The sequence below is a fragment of the Colletotrichum acutatum genome (assembly GCF_030867785.1).
Source record: "Colletotrichum acutatum strain CBS 112980 chromosome Unknown BDZ83scaffold_165, whole genome shotgun sequence".
Taxonomy (NCBI): Eukaryota; Fungi; Ascomycota; class Sordariomycetes; order Glomerellales; family Glomerellaceae; genus Colletotrichum; species Colletotrichum acutatum.
Window position 1 is genome coordinate 22,015 of NW_026849159.1, and position 15,680 is coordinate 37,694.

Consider the following 15,680-nt stretch of genomic DNA (forward strand, 5'->3'; position numbering starts at 1 on the left):
AATATTATCAACCAATCAACCAAACTCGCGCGAGTTTCTCACCGTGAAATAAAAGAGAGCGGGGTCCGTGTTCGGCGGTGCCTTGAACTATGCTCTTTGGGCATCTCGGTATCGATTACGGTATCAATTATAGCTCTGATTATTATAACAGTTAAGATAGCGACCACAGAGGTGGCTGCAACATCAAACTTATTGGCCCACAGCTGCTGGTTTTCCTGGTCCCGGGGACCCTCTTCTTCCGCACGGTGAAGTTGGGCGTTTTCATATTGAAAATGCTGGGGTATGTGTCGATATTCTTCTCCGTCGGGGCTTCAAGGTTGCCCTTGATAATCTTCGAAATGTCTTAAAAAGTATTCTTCATGTATGGCTGCGGTCGCGGCTTCAGAAGACCTAAAAACAATGATAAATTAGATTAGGGAGTATTCCGAATTTGTATATTCAATGCATACAAATTGGTTGGTAAAGACGTGTGTTCAGGCAGTGCTGGCTGGCGACGTCTTCTAGAGAGTTTCTAGCGTAGTAGAGTTTGGGCCCAACATTATTCCAGGCGGGATTGTAAATCGCAGGGCCCTGGTACATCTAGAGCTAGCAGCAAGCTTTCCTCATAGTCGTCGTAAGGCTGTTTGTGAGTAACACTTGTGATTAAAGCAAAGAAATTGGCAATAGTCTGTGATAAGAGTCTCCAGTACTCCCAGCGTTATGAAGGGAAGAGAACGAACGATTGTTACATTGACTCCAACGTTGAGAATTGGAGTAGGTTGAAATGAGGTGCACAGCCTTCTCCACTTCATCCTGATTGACGATTATGCTCCTGATTTTGATCTAAGGAGTACTCATCTGGAAGTCGGCAATGTCGTAAATATGCCCAAGTTGTATTTGGGCCATAATAGTACGGCGACGCAGCTCTTTCTCGGGTGCAAGTTGCCAACAACGCACAAGTCCTCTCTAAGGATAGGCCCCGTAGTGTATTATCCTCTCCTCAAGCTGAGAAGACTTAGCATGGTGGATCTGGGCCGGAAGAGTCAGAAGTTGATCTTCGTTCTTCCCGGGAAGAATATGATGCTTCAGGGTTCTCTTTTGGCCCCTTCTTTGGTTCGCTCGAAGCGGAGCTATAGTGTGACAAGTCAGGCATGCTTCTAGCCATTGAACTCATGGGCTCTTTTTGTTGCTCTCAAGGTCTCCTTGCCTTGCTCCACATATTTGAAGATAGAGACAGTGCTGCCACAGCGACAGAAAGGCTCGAATAATCTCGTTTTGTGAGGGGGAAAAGATGCTACCTCACAATAAATAAACCGGTCTGACGAGGAAGAAAGAGGCAACCGTATTATAACACAGGGCGGGGAGGTCACGCAGTGGATTTGTCTCGGGTTGTAGGTAAACACAACACTTGACCCATCCACAGCTCTAGAGTCTCATTTAATAACAAGACAATCGAAAGCTCGGGGTAGTCGGAAAAACGCTGGAGGAAACCCCGCATTATGAATGGAATCATGATCTTCTCGCGAGTTTGGTGAAGTTAAGGGGTAATATCGGTAGCTTTGCTTGCAGGTATGGCGACATTGAGATTTTAGACGTCGTTTTATGGGAATGTGGTGCAATACGTTCCGCCAGATTGCGACCCCAGGGGTGTAGGGCCAAGAGGTCAATCGAACTGAGACGTTGACATCACTATCTCAGCCAATGTTTACGGGCACGTTGACGGCGCCATTTCCTACAACATATTAGAATGGGTATGACGTAAAGATGTCAATGTACTTACTTGGCCGTTCTGTTTGTCCGTCCATAGTCAGACTGACACTGACAACATATCTCAAGTGAGCACTTGGGATAAGTAAAGATTTACTCCTTCGGCATCCTCTATGGCTTTTGTGCACCGAGATATACCTCGTCCGTGCATGCTTCGATACTATCGTGGCGTTATACATCTTCCTCCTTGCACGAGTGAATGATTCGCACAGTCAACGCAGCACAAACCCTTTCCTGAAATTCCGTCAGCACGAGAGGCGAACGAGCGGCTATCGGGCACTTACCAAGCTTGTCATGACACTCAGCGTCGGCGTCGGCGTCGGGTGAGGATCCGTTCGAAAATGGATTCTTTGTTGGATTCCAGGATGCCGAGCAAGCGCTGGTAACTGCCGTAAATCTCACTGCGTGTGAGGTTAAGTCTGATCACCGCTGCGCCGCTGAAATCCGCATAGTTTTGAATGATGCTCATACCCCAAATAAGGTCGCTCAGAAGAGGAGGGTTCTGCGTGTTGTCCGAGTACTCGGAGGCGGGAGCGGGTGGCAGGTGGGGCCTCGAATAGCACCGGCAGCGACAACCTTCTTGCCCTTCCTTTCCTGGTAGTACACAATATCTGTATGTAGAGCCACAGATATCTGTATGAGGGCCCAAGGAACGAAGCCAGATGCCAGGAAACCCGGCTTACCATGGCACTGAAATATGCGTACGTGGTCCTGTGAGACCTCATCAGTCGGCAAGATATAGTTGCCATCACCAGGATCGAAATTAGGACCGGGGAAGGCCTTGAGTGATCGTAGCTATTCCCACTGGACCTTTGCACGAGTCTCGGAAGAAGAAGAGACGGAAACCGGTTTGAACAGATTCATCCCGCGCAGCATTCTGTATTGACCTTGTGGAGCCAGACCCTAGTCGGTAGCAAAAGACTGGCTGGTAAGAAAGACCGTCAGTAATAATGGGGCGTAGAGGATGTATATACCCCTGGCCAGAATTGACGAGGACCACCAGCCACATCTCGATGCGATCAGTATTGCCTAGACTGGCTATGCCGTATGCTTCGGGGTTTCACCTGCCAAGAGACCAAACCTCGACCGCTATCGCAGTGGTGTCCTCCTTCAGCCGCAAAGTCTAAGAGAGGCTAGGGTCGGGTGAATAAGAAAAGAGAGTCGAGGCAGAGTTCCTTGCGATCCTCGCGAGGGAGGCCCCTCGGCAACAACCATTCTTCTGATATTGGCAATACAAGCGGTGCTGGTGACGGGACTCCCGGCCTCGATGACCTCGATGGGACGCAGAAAGATTCGTATATCCTAGCTGGCGGATCTTATGCCAGAGTCACACCACAATGTGTTTTCTATGGCCCGAGGTGTGAGTTGTTGCCTAATGCGGCGCTCGCGAATAGGCTGAGTCAGTGATATCTAAGGCTATATTGCCTGAGTCTTGATAAGTATCGTCATTCCAAGAACAGGAGCCCTCCGAGTTCTCTGCCAAGTCGAGGAAAGCAGCTTTGTAAGCAGATTGCCGTCGAACGGGCGCTAGATGGGCTTTGGGTCGGCTTCAAGAGTGCCGCTAAGGTAGTTCCTATGGCGTATTGCTGAAAGACAAGTACATGCCGTAGGCGATAGGGTACTAAAGAGCGACCGTACATTAAGTAGCCCGGGGACCCAAAGGAAACTTTTGGCAGGTGCAAGATAGTCGTAGGTTGCGTATAGGTTGGACGTATAGGAGATTCAGACACTGAATAGGGGCGAGGCCAGTTTTAATTGCGTGACACTTGGTCCCGGATACATGGTTTTATATGTGAATGGAGCAATTTGGCCGCAATGAGGAGACTTTCCGGAGTGTGAGGAAGTGAAAGAAGCTCTCAGGCCAGAACTAAGGGGGGAATTGAACTGAAAGTTCATCAATTGAACCTCCGATTGAAGAGAGGAGGGTCATGATTGAAAGAACCTCAAGACCACCGGGTGTCTGGGATCCATGATGTGGGTGAATATCAGCCTTGGGCTTTTCCTTGACCGAGCATCAACGAAAGCTGCTGGTCTGTCACAAGGGGATATGAATACTTGACGAAATTTCTCAATTGCTTCTTCTTGTCTCTTTATGACTCTAACCTATCTATGAGTTTGTCTCGAATCATTCTTCTTCTTTGTCGAATTCAGCTTATGTGCTCTTGTGATTGCCAGATTGTGCGCAATGCACCTCTACCCAGCAAAGCCAGCAAACCAAGCCCCAACTGATACCACCCAAACACTGAATAACAAAGACCAAACCGAATGAATATGGAAGCATTCCTCCGCACCATTCCTATGATTGATTCATCAGGAGCCATTTCTTGCAAGCCGGCAGCTCACATGCGACATAGCTCCGTCATGAGCTCCGCCTCACGAGACCTAGTCTTGATAAAATCCCACTGCAGAGCCACCTTATCGTCCTGAGATTTAGCAAGCAGAGAGTGAAGGGCTTTCGTTCTCAGCGCGCAGCTTGTTGACCTCAAGGCGCATCTTCTCGATGGTAGCGCTGCCGTTGTTTTTGGGAGTTGCACCAGAAGCGTTGGGGCTTTGCTGAGTTCTAGCGACCGGAACATTATCGTATCGAGCTCTAAGAACCGGGTTTTTGGCGATCGGAGTCCTCTGAACAACAGTGGCGGAGGAACCATTGTAGGGGATGGCTGAGTTCTGCTTGTACGCGCGGGCGAAGTCGCTCTCTCGAACGAACTCGCTCAATCTGTCAAGGCTACGAAGAAAGCGCTTGAGCTCTGTGACAGTAGTCGGCTTGCAAGAGTAAGTACTTTCAAGATGGGACCAACGAGCGTTCAGAATGGTACTCATGACATTACCAATGTCCCTACCGCAAAAAGGGGCGCAGCGGAATGAACCCAGGCGGATGAGCTTCTCCATAGGAAGACCCCAGGCCGATCCCAGTTGACACCCACACCGTCAAAGATGGCCTCCGGGTTTTCGGCAACCCACAGGACTAGAGTGATGAGATCAAGGCCGCGATTAGCAATGACGATCTTGCGATCAATGTTGCACTGCACTGGCTCGTTTTTCTTCTCGTAGCGGCCGCAGAGAATATCAATGAATGCCGTGTCGACTTTGTCCGGCATGACTTGATCACCAAAGCCCATGTTGAATTTTAGGCCCGGGAAGGTCTTGAGCGATTCGTACCATTGAGGCTTGGCTTCAGACTGAGGAGTCTTGGTGATGGTGGATTTGTCGGCCATCTTGGGTATTGCTTCTTCCAAGAACGAGTTAGTCCGGCGATTTACTGAACCTCGAAGCTTCTTGAGTAGTTGTTACCTCGATGTTAAGCAACGCTACTGGATGATAGGTCAGGCGTTAAGTGACGCGCTCTCTTTTCGATCTGAGGTGTGCTCAAAAATTGGAATGAGAAATAAATTGGAGAGCAGGGCGCAACAGAGGTGCCAGAGATGGATGGCGTACGATGTAAGGTACAATAAAAAGGTGCGAGGCGAAGTTGTGAGTGGATGCGCCTTTCCCTGGCCCGGATTGCGGAAAAGGAATGAAGGAGGAAAGGAAGGAATTGGTATGAAGAAGGAAGAGGAAAGTAGAGCACAAGAAAGGCGGTAGGGATGGAGGATTTGCAATGTAAACAAAGAGGGGGGGAAGGTAGAGGGTGAGGGTTGGTGAATGTCGCTCGACGCGACGCGACGGTGAATGTGAATATACGCGATGGGGAACATGACCTAGTGGGAAGGAGCCGTACAGTCACCGAGTATGGTCAATAAGTCAGAAGATTGCTAAAACTGTCACCCATCGGATGAGGAGATGCCTCTGGCGTAACAGTTGGGACTGCCCACTCCCGACCTCAGCGCTAGGTAATTGACCCCGGTGGCTTTTATTTTTGAAGGTTCCGATTCCGAGTCATGGAGAGTAATTTTTCTTTTTTCACCCTTTCTTTTCTCACCTACTCGTCTCGCTGTGTTGTTATGTACGCGTCGATGGAGGGCCAGAGACACCTCCGGAACAGCTGGCTTGGTATCTCAGTAAGTAAGTAAGCGAGCATTCTTTACCTTTTCCCACACAGTTATTATGTAAAGAGGCAGCCAGACACTTGCTAGCTGGATTCATCCTCGTTACCATAGACGAAGTAGAAGGGATGGGCCGAGACATTCGAACAGCAGACTACGATGGCCTCGAGCGACTGAGTGTCACTACTAGACCTAGAATCATCACTAAAACGGATCTCTCCAGGACGAAGCATTATTAGGTGCAGAAGGATAATCTCATTTGGCGGATCAATTTACTAAAAACATGAGACTGCCTCCAAATTCAATCGTCCAGCCTCACTCTTCACCCACTCCATCCTCTGCGTTGGTATTGGCTCTCTGTAGACCACAATCACCAGATTCGGCGGCGAGCATTCTTCGCCTCATCGAGCTCAGCGCGGAGTGCTTCGTTGACGAGTTCAAGAGTTTCCTGCTCTTCGCGATGAGCGATGTTCCTGTTCTCGAGCTCCTGGGACTTAGCCTGCTCTGCTTTGATCTGGGATTGCAAGTCCTGGATCGCCTGATCACGGCCGTCCTGGGTGCTGGGCTTAGCCTGCTTCGGATTGCCTGCTGTACGTTAGTGAAAAGTCTCAAAACATAGCTTAGAATCAATGACGGAAGGTGACTCACCCGACTCAATCTCAGGATGAGGACGAGAACGGTACGGCAGATTGATCTGATTGGCAGTAGGCGCATCGGATGCGGAGGCAGTAGCGGCGTTGTCGGGATGAGGGCGATACGGCAAAGAGATTTGGCTGCCGCCAGGCGCGTTGGACTCGAAAGAAGTGGAAGCTCCCATCTTGCGTTCGTCGAGAACTGCGATCCACTCATCGAGACTCGCGAGAAAGACCTCAACGACGGGGTTGAGCTCGTCAATGTTGGTATTGTTGCCTCTCAGATTCTGGATGCGGGCCCGAATGATTCGATTAACGACGAAAATGACCGAATCAATTCCGAGCTCATTGGAATCCCCCCACTCACGGGAAGGGCCAGACTCCTCAGCAAGGCGGGTGAGGGCAGCGCCGTACAATGTGCTAAAGTTTGCATGTTTTCCGGAGATGTGCAGATTGATGATGGCGCGGAAGAGGACATTGGCGCGGTTGGCAATGCAGTACTGGCGAAGAGTGACGTGCTCCCTTCCGAGGAAAGACTCATTGTTGCCAAACAGCTTGAGGTAGACGGCATTGACGCGACGATTGAAAAGGGGGGCATCGCCTTCAATGTAGAAGTCGAGGCCTGGAAATTCCAGGATTGCCTTGACCCAAGAACGATTGTTGGGGGCCATTGTGCTTCTTTGTTCTAGCAGCTGATGATGTTGTTTTCGTTACTGCCAATTGCCTTGGTTGAAGGAGAGTAGAATGAGAAAAATAAATAGGTCAATTTGAGAAGAAGAGTGGAAGGTCTAGGCACTGGGTAAAAATTCGTCTCTTCCTCCCCTGTTAGCGATAATCAAGATTGTGATGAAAACCTCTGTCGCGTAGGCAGCTCGAGGTTCACCTTAAGTTAGGGCTAGAGAATAGCTCATACAAGAGGCGAGTGGGTCATATGAATACTACGGCGATTCCAGATATCAAGGAATACACCTAAAGTAAACACAGATACAGGTAGGCTTGTTTGTGATGAGGCACCAAGATCGGCCATATTGAGACACGGATAAATGATGACATCGGATAAGGTAGGGTTTACTGGAACAAAGTATAATAAAACGCAATCTGCCACAGATACGCATGTCGTGGTCTCATAAACATCAATCACAACGTGAGCCTCGCCAAAAAGAAGAAAAAAAAAAGATTCTAGAAAGGGATTCGAACCAACGACCTGCAAAATACAAAGCCACAGGGGGTCAAGCTGGTGGCGCGGAGGTCGGGAGTGAGCAGTCCCAACTATTGCGCCAAGGCGGTCTCCTCGTCCGATGGTGACAGATTGAGAGAAAAAGGTGTATACATGGCCTTGCGACGTCACAATATTCCCACAAAGACTCATAACTGGGGACTCGCTCCTTGCGCATGCAAACAGACATCACGTGGATGTTTTGCTTTAACCGAAAATCCAGATGCAGGCATGAATCTCGTGCTCTTCTGTTATTAGACGTACTGACGACTGCCATGGGTGCGTGGGCGATGCGGTTCTGGCTCAAGAGTGAGAACAAGAAGATTCGGCAATCCGAGAACGAAAACGTTCTGTTTTATGCGTACTAAGGCTTGAATCATAGGAAAGACCTGCAGGGCGCTTCGAACAAAGATATTGTCGATCATTTCCACCTCATGCCTTTCAGCCTAGACACTCAATGACATAGCAATCCCTGAAGTACCCCTTTCCATTGTAGTCCCCAAAAGCAGCCACGGGATGCCTGTTCACCAACTGCCACATCTCACAGTCCTCCTCGACTCCATCGATGGTCATCCTGATTGCCCGGCCCTTCCGTCTTTCCCTAAGCTCAAGCTCCAACGCTGACTTCAAGTAAACCCACGCAACAATGTCAGGACCAGTGAGACCCGAAGAAATCAGTCTTGGAAGCAGATAGTCAAGAACCGTGGTGATGAAGTTTGTGCCCTCAGACAAGCCTGCAGCCATCCTGAGCAGGACATCCACCCGAAGAATAGTGAATTGCTGCCGCTGTTGCATGTTCATGCCACAAACAATACCAAGAATTACCTTGGCAAGGGCATCCGTGCCCGAAGACTGCACAGACGGGTCGAATAGAGACCGCAGGTAGCTGCACGTCATCCTGCACACGAGATAAATCACGTACTCAAGAGCCTTACGCGTGTCGCCGAAACGGTAGGTGACAAAAGTCTCAAACGTAGCGCCACTGATCAGATCCGAATCCGTACCAAGGTTAACGACCGGCATGTCATGGGTGCAAAGCCCCTTGTGCCAATTATCCAGCCGATGAGAAAACACATTGCACTGCCGCAATATCATGTCCGGCGTGAGGTTTACTTTGTGAAAATCCTTGAGACGCACATTACGGCGATCCGATTCCCGGCCGAGAACGGACATGAGCCACAGTGCGACTTTCTCTGAAGCGCTATTCCCTTCTGCGGTGGTGTCTTGGCTGAACGTAGCCTCCATCGCATAGCGTGCATGAAGACCATGTAACCTGAAGAGAATATCCCGAATGGCTAGTTGTGGGTCTAGTAAACTCGAGACATCGTAATTGTCTACCACATTGCAGGTCGCTCGCGTCGGCAACATCATGAAACGAACATCGTAGCGAAGCATTCGCCAGGCTTTGAAGAGGTCGGGGATAGACGACGCGGCAAAGTCGAGCTTGGAGGCTATGGCATCGAGACCAGTGGCATGATTTCGGATACCCAGAGCCGTACCGGCTTCCAGCTCGTGGTATGCAAGCAGCAATGCGGCGCCCGCAAGCTCCTCGCCTCGGTAGTTTTCAACGTTCTGAAGCTGGGCTTGGAGCCCCTTGACTGCTGTGTCGTAGTAGATCCAGACGCTGCTGTCGTCGCATACCCGGCGGAGCACGAGCGGATCGATGGGGAGAGGCTGCGTCAGCTTAATGTTACTAGCGGACAGAGCTAGTACCGCTGATCGGAAACAGCTGCTCTGTCGGAAAAGGTTCGGAAAGGAGAGGGCGACTGGTATCAGGGGAAGGACGTTCCTGTCGAAGTGCTGGATAAGGACCTCTTCTAGAGGTATCGATAGCTGGCAGTCGACCGTCGGTCCGCCCAGGGGAGATGAAGTGGACGTGGATGACCCTGGAGACGAACCGTCGGTGACGAGGAACTCGTCCCAGCCAGTCGTCAAGGCTGGGCTCTGGGCTTCCCCTACTGGTGCCGAGATGTTTGGTACTCCACTTGTCAGCATCAACCGGTTGGTAGAGTTCTCGAACGTTGTAGCTTGCTCTAGCTCCCTCAAGTTGTTGCTTGACTTTGCTACGTCTTGTTGTTGCTGAGGTAAATCTTGAACCGCGGAAGAGCTCACAGATGTGTCGTAAAGTGGCCACGGTAGAGTGAAGGACCCAGCGAGCCAGCCCTCAGCGTTCGCCGAGTGCCATGGAGGCATAGGTGCCGGGGCCGGAACTGTCAACGCAGCATCTCTCGCCGGCAATTCTACGACATCTCCTGGCGTTGGTGACTGCTGAGGAGTAGGAGACGGCTCCCCGGTTAACCCAATGCGGCGTCGTTTCCTTCGCTCATCCTCAAGACGTAGGGCCGCCCATCTAGCCTCCTCAAACTTCCTTGAAGACTCGGCTGCCCGAGTGGTGACATCTCTGAAGGTCACGGGGCGCTCGTAGCCACTGCACTTTACTCCTTTCTTCACGCAAGCGAGGCATTCCGGGCGTGTCTCGTCACACTGCTTACGAGTCAGTTGCAAGGTACTTTTATAAGATGGGGAACATGGCGAAGAAAGTAGGACGCCACCATGGGAAGTACGACCTTTCTTCTTTTCTTTTTGCAATTTTGACAGCCAGTTCGCTTGCGAACAATGTCAGTCTTTTTGGGGCGGGAAGAGTGGGATTCCATGGGTGGCGTCGAGCCGGGAAAGACACCGTTGAAGCCAAGCTTTCAGCGGCGGGTAGACGGGACTGATGGCTGTTCAAGTCGCTTAGGTGCTCATCAAGAGACAGGAGATGCACTGCTACGTCCTTGAGTTCTGCGAAACATGCAGATCTGATCAAGGGCCACAAGAAATGCCAGGAATATCCAGTGATGGCCGCCAGAGGGCAGGGGAAGTAAAGGTGAAGAGCAGTAGCAGACACGGGCCCAGATCGAGCGGATAAGCCAGCGAAAGGAGCTTTCCCTATTTTGGTCAGCGGGTGCGCCGCTAAGCCTGTTATGGCTACGCGGAACGGCGCAACGGACGAGTCTCCACTAGTTCCGCACCGGCGTTCGGCGATAAAGTCAGGAGATGAAGCGCACCTACCTTTCCCAGTTTAAGAAGTAATACCTGTACGCCAGAAATCACTGCTTCCAGGTCATTGGTATATGATGTCTACCTCAACTTCTCAAAGTGAATCAATGGAGTGTCAGTACCTAGGGATACGTAAAGAGGAGGCACTCCTTTCACAAAGCTGGTGTGCAACATGTGCGTCTCCATAAATACAAAGGTTGCGTTGAAGTTACGCAAATACTCACGCTTGGTCTGGTCTGCTCTTTTGGACATGAAAGAATGTAGGAAAACTCCGATTAGTCTGATAAGGGCACAAAGTAAGAAGTCATAGAGATGAAGCTTAGCCTTTTTATTGCTTTGCGGTAGTGTTGTAACTTCATCTTTTAGCGGCTAACTGGAACCCGCCTCCCTCAATGCAAGTTGCTGAAACTGCTTCCAGATCGCAAAGGCATTGGCTACAACGTCATCCGTCTGCGCCGAATCCGACTTGATCTCGGCCCCAGCGAGACGCTCTGAATCGGAACCAGGTGAAGGCGGTAGCTGGATCCAACCATGCTGAGCCATCACCATCGCTGCCGTCTCCCCCTTCTCATTCAGCAAATCCTGAGCCGCCCCGGCCTGGATCAATGCGTCAAAAATTGCGTTGGCGTTTCGTACCCGCTTCTCTGCCTCCGCCGGACCACTAATTATCGTGTTGAGGAAGCCATTGATAGTTTCTTGGCCAAAGAAGTTGTTGGTTCCAATAGCCCAGCCTACCGTAAATCCCTGCTCCTCGTCAACATCCCACGCCAGGAGGTCGTCCGTTTCCCCGATGGGCAAGGGGCTTGCTATTGAGAGCGTATAGGCGACGTGCAAAGGCGTCTCCCCATCGGAATTGGGGTGATTGACGGGGGCTCCGCAGCGGATGAGAAACTCAATGATCTGTCGGCTCTCGTGAAGGACTCCTGGGATGCTTTTCACTCGGCCCATGACGTCTGCGAGGAGACTGAGCTCCTTTTCGAACGATCCAAAGACTTGATGAAGAACTTTGAACATCTGATGGAGTTCCGCCGGTCGAGAAATTTCCAAGGCAAACATGAATAACAATATACGGTCGCGGCCGCTGGTGTCTGACTCTGCTCTCTTGGCGATTAGTGCTTTCAGCTTTGCGCTCTGTAGGGACACCCTTTCGGTCTCGGTCATATTGGTGGGATACAATCTCGCTACCGAAGATGACATGCCGAGAATGACGACGTAGTCTTTGTTTCCTGCCCTCAGACCCGACGCGTTGAACGGATCTGCTCCGGCGCCCAGGAGAAGCTGGAACATCTCGGTGGATACGTAGTAGATGAGGCTGTCTACCAACAGGTTGATTCTGATTCCTGTTGGCTCACAGAGGCGCGTACCCTCAGGTGTCCACCCCGCCCACTCGGTGTATTCGCGGTTGACGTCGAATCCATGGTCAACAAGGAGGCGAAATATCTGCAAGCTGACCTCTAGATCCTCCGGCTTGTGCTCCATGAGGAAAATCCTCACCGCTTCGTGTAGACAATTCACTTCGCCTTCGTCGTTGGGCGGGTACACCGTTGATGCCCCGTGTTCTAGCAAAAGCTCAACGGCATCCCGGTCCAGGTTCCATATGGCGGCCTCGAGCGGTGATTTGTGGTCTAGAAAGACGTGTATGGTGTCCTCCTGTTCGCACTGGCAAAACCCGATTCGCTGTGTCGCCGGACGTGCCCCGTCCACGTGAGCGCCAGATTTCAACAGTCGACGGAGACCTCTGATATCCGTCCCTCTTTCAACGTGCCAGAGAAGCAGCGGTTCTGTGTTTAAGAATCTGTCCTTGTCGATAGGGATGTTCGGAGCAAGCTCTAAGAGTGTCTCGATCATGGCGCCGCTGCTCGCCAGGTGCAACACACTGATTTGGTGATCAACATTCACCGGCATGCCACGGAACGCAAAGACCTGCAGCAACGGCTTTTCCAAATCTGCGCCGTACTTATGAAGGAGTTTGACAGTTTCAACCTGGTCTTCCAAGATAGCGTGGGCCAGGACGGAGTAGTTCATCCAGATCTTGTGCGTATCGCACGCGGGACGATACAGTCGCTCAGTCACGAGCGCAGCCTGACCCTGCCTTCTGATGGCGACGTTTGACGGCGCTTGGAGCATCAGATTGTCGACTGGGAAGTCAAAGTCGGCCGGGCAGGCAACCGCAGACATTGAACTGGCAAATTTAGCTTCGTAGCCGAGTTTCAAGAGTTCCTCGACCCGGTCTACTTCATTCCTGACAATGGCTGCTAGCATCGCGTTGTATGTTTGCGATGCTAAGTCGCGGTGCAGCAGGAGACTCCGCTCAAATGACGTTGCGAAGCGTTTTTGAGTGAGGGTGAGTTGAAAGATGTCGCGGAACGTGAGGTATTCGCATATGCCGTGCATGATGTCTTCCGCGAGAGTGGATAGTGAGGCCATGATGCACGATCGACTTGAGGGAGCATTTGGCTCCTCTGTCTCAACTAACAGCGATAAAGAGATGTAAAGAAGTGCAAATCTGTTTGAGAGATAGTTCCTTCAGGTTGAAGAAATATAAAGAGGACAATACTATCCACGACTGGAACATTACTTTTAATCGAGAAAGCCCTGGCAGGGCGGACAGCTCGGATGCCGGCATACCCAAGGAATGCAGCAAAGAGCCTGACAGCAAGGGAATAAAACAAAGAAGAGAGTCGCCTTGGCAGCTGAAATGCAAGTTGGGTAATAATGTCAAGTCACAAGGCAGACTGGGCAGACTTGACAGCTTGGCCACATACCCCATGGGGGCTATGGGAGCCCGGATCAGGAGATTGTAACGTCGAATCAATTCAACTCAGGGTTTGGAGGGGTTTTTTGCACCGCGGAACCGCTCCGCTCCGCACTGCTCCACGTGCTTTTTAGACTTGCATCCCACCGGCTGCATCCAACTCAAGAGTTTGGAACAGCGATAACAGGAGCTGTTTAAGACGATGAATCCGATGAAAACTTACAAGCCCCCCTTTTTCATTTCTCCTTTCCTTTTTGTTTTTCGTTCTCACGATGCATTTGAATAGGAATGCTTTAGATCTGGGAATCCACTCTGTCCCATAACCAGGACCCAAGAACCTTGGCCGCCGATCTTCGCTTATGATTTTCACTGATTGGTTGGTCCAGTTCTCCGCCAAGTCAATTCCGACATCAGGTTATGATGGAAGAAGATCTCCCACAAATTCCGCGAGTGGGTAACAAGAGAAAAAGCGTTGCAAGGCAGTTTTCATCGTGTCGCATCAGCTGGCCGCCGGAGTCGACCCCGACTATCAATCAGGGAGATCAATGATCAATGATCCACAATCGTTCATCTACTTCGACCACACGTGCATCGGCCATGAACAGGGAAAATTGCTCAGCTGCTTCGATCTGGATTACAGAGACTGCAGAGGTTCCTCCGCGGCAACGCTAGACCCAGATCGCGTCTCCTAGATCCTGAAATCGCTCTGTGGGCAGCATTCAGTACGGTTCTGGTACATTGCAAGAGGCTTGAACGCTCAGGTTATTGGCCAGCATACCCATTTGAGGCCAAAATGCCTTTAGGAGCTGACAGATTTCCTCAAGCATCGATCAGAAACTCGAGAAAGTGATGGGTCACGCTGAACATATGATGTATTAAAGATGCGGTGCATTGAGAACCATGTGACTGAACGAAAATGCTAGTAAAACCCATACCCCATCGGCCCCATGCCGAGGCCTACTACCCGAACATGCCCCACTTCCCCGTTCCAGCTCGCCGGCCGAAGTGGAGTGTCACACCGGTCCTCCGATGGTAGCATCGCGAAAAAACACGTCAGGAAAGCTAACCTGCCCGAACACAGGAAGGAGTCGAAGGAGCCCGATGGCCGAGTGCTAGTGCAAGGTACTTTCCCCCGCGTGTCCTCGATGTAACATCCCATCTATAATCGGCTAATCCTCCTAGGTTTAGCTTCGTTACTCGAAGAAAAATGCATCGCGAATTTAGGCAGCAAGCATGTTGCTGTGCCGCAAGGCACCACGGCACAGCAAACGAACGGTCCGCCAGCAATTGAAGTCGTGGAACTTGAAGGAAGGAAGAAGGAAATTTCGCTTGGCGTTGGCTTTGCCGCAGGGTAAAAAATCACAAACTTGAACTATTTAAAACGAAACGATATCCCTCTTTATCCCAATTTTCTTGGCGAGTTCTCTCAGAATTCGACAACGTCAAAGTCACATTTCACTGCCACGAAGAGGTCACTATCACAAGCAGAGGAGAACAACATTGAATACAACACCACTCTTTCTATTTGACCTCAACCATGCGTCTGCTTAAACTCATCTCCCTCACAACGGCTATTGCGCCAACAGCCTTCGCCCAACTCTGGTTCGGCACCAACCTCCCGACGTCAACCGCCGCAGACGAATACCTCTCCCAACACGTGAAATCCGTCCCGAGCACCATCACAGGCGCCGTAGCAACCTCCCTCGCGACCGCCCTGTACAGCGTTGACCAAAAGTACTTCAACGACAAGGAGTGGACGACCGTCTACTCCCACATGTGGTCCGCCGCCGCCAAGGCCACCGACGCGCCCGATGTCGTTGCCTCGATGGCAGTCAACGGGTATAGCCTGGACACTCAGCAGGAAGCCAAGTGGTGGAAGGATAACGTGCCGGACAAGGACGACAAGTGGGTTTCGTCGTATGTTTCGGATTGGCAGAAGGCGTGGCAGGATAATACGGCGGCGACGAAGACTTCAAAGGGCGGTGCTGGTGTGGCGAGGTGTACTGGGATGGCTATGGCTGGTGTTGCTGCTGGTGTGGCTGCTGGGGTTATGGTCGCGATGTAAGGTTAAGAGCGCAGTCAGTTGTCCGAGTTCTTGGCTTTGTCCTCGAGATTGCGCTGTCTGTGATGTATGGTCAGCGAGATGGGGTTCGGGAATGAACAGCGAGTCATCTTACCTTTCTTCATGTTTCTCAATGAAGCAATCAATTTCGTCCAGACGTTTCTTCATCTTCTTCATGTGGATATCCCTCCTAGTTTTTGCTCCCCAAGACTCCGAAGTCTCTACTTCAAGCAGAACCTCCAAT

At 51.0% G+C, this 15,680-nt stretch overlaps 5 protein-coding genes across 5 annotated transcripts; 1 reads left to right on the forward strand and 4 right to left on the reverse strand.

Annotated features, from left to right (window-relative positions):
- Positions 1-4,176: 4,176 nt before the first annotated feature.
- BDZ83DRAFT_656949 (uncharacterized protein) lies at positions 4,177-4,961 on the reverse strand (the record flags this gene model as incomplete). The annotated part of the gene is made up of 2 exons (XM_060510918.1): positions 4,177-4,509; positions 4,575-4,961. 2 exons carry the CDS (start codon positions 4,959-4,961, stop codon positions 4,177-4,179), a joined length of 720 nt encoding a protein of 239 aa, XP_060358955.1.
- Positions 4,962-6,099: 1,138 nt separating this feature from the next.
- On the reverse strand, positions 6,100-7,032 carry BDZ83DRAFT_757426 (uncharacterized protein; the record flags this gene model as incomplete). The annotated part of the gene is made up of 2 exons (XM_060514896.1): positions 6,100-6,314; positions 6,378-7,032. 2 exons carry the CDS (start codon positions 7,030-7,032, stop codon positions 6,100-6,102), a joined length of 870 nt encoding a protein of 289 aa, XP_060358956.1.
- A 767-nt stretch (positions 7,033-7,799) lies between these two features.
- Positions 7,800-10,436, reverse strand: BDZ83DRAFT_735262 (uncharacterized protein). Its single transcript, XM_060512964.1, has 2 exons — positions 10,145-10,436; positions 7,800-10,061 (listed from the first exon to the last, which is right to left on the reverse strand). Exons 1-2 carry the CDS (start codon positions 10,229-10,231, stop codon positions 8,019-8,021), a joined length of 2,130 nt encoding a protein of 709 aa, XP_060358957.1. The 5' UTR covers positions 10,232-10,436; the 3' UTR covers positions 7,800-8,018.
- A 408-nt stretch (positions 10,437-10,844) lies between these two features.
- Positions 10,845-13,387, reverse strand: BDZ83DRAFT_640114 (uncharacterized protein). Its single transcript, XM_060509469.1, has one exon. The coding sequence runs from the start codon at positions 13,044-13,046 to the stop codon at positions 10,989-10,991; it is 2,058 nt and encodes a 685-aa protein (XP_060358958.1). The 5' UTR covers positions 13,047-13,387; the 3' UTR covers positions 10,845-10,988.
- Positions 13,388-14,496: 1,109 nt separating this feature from the next.
- On the forward strand, positions 14,497-15,680 carry BDZ83DRAFT_640119 (uncharacterized protein). Its single transcript, XM_060509470.1, has one exon. The coding sequence runs from the start codon at positions 14,912-14,914 to the stop codon at positions 15,437-15,439; it is 528 nt and encodes a 175-aa protein (XP_060358959.1). The 5' UTR covers positions 14,497-14,911; the 3' UTR covers positions 15,440-15,680.

What these genes read in the sequence shown, in the direction of transcription:
- BDZ83DRAFT_640119 (XM_060509470.1), top strand. Translation starts at nt 14,912, where the DNA reads ATGCGTCTGCTTAAACTCATCTCCCTCACAACGGCTATTGCGCCAACA.
- BDZ83DRAFT_640114 (XM_060509469.1), bottom strand. Translation starts at nt 13,046, where the DNA reads ATGGCCTCACTATCCACTCTCGCGGAAGACATCATGCACGGCATATGC.
- BDZ83DRAFT_735262 (XM_060512964.1), bottom strand. Translation starts at nt 10,231, where the DNA reads ATGGAATCCCACTCTTCCCGCCCCAAAAAGACTGACATTGTTCGCAAG. An exon ending in GCAAAAAGAAAAGAAGAAAG is followed by an intron (nt 10,062 to 10,144) that starts GTCGTACTTCCC and finishes ACTCGTAAGCAG; the next exon opens with TGTGACGAGACACGCCCGGA.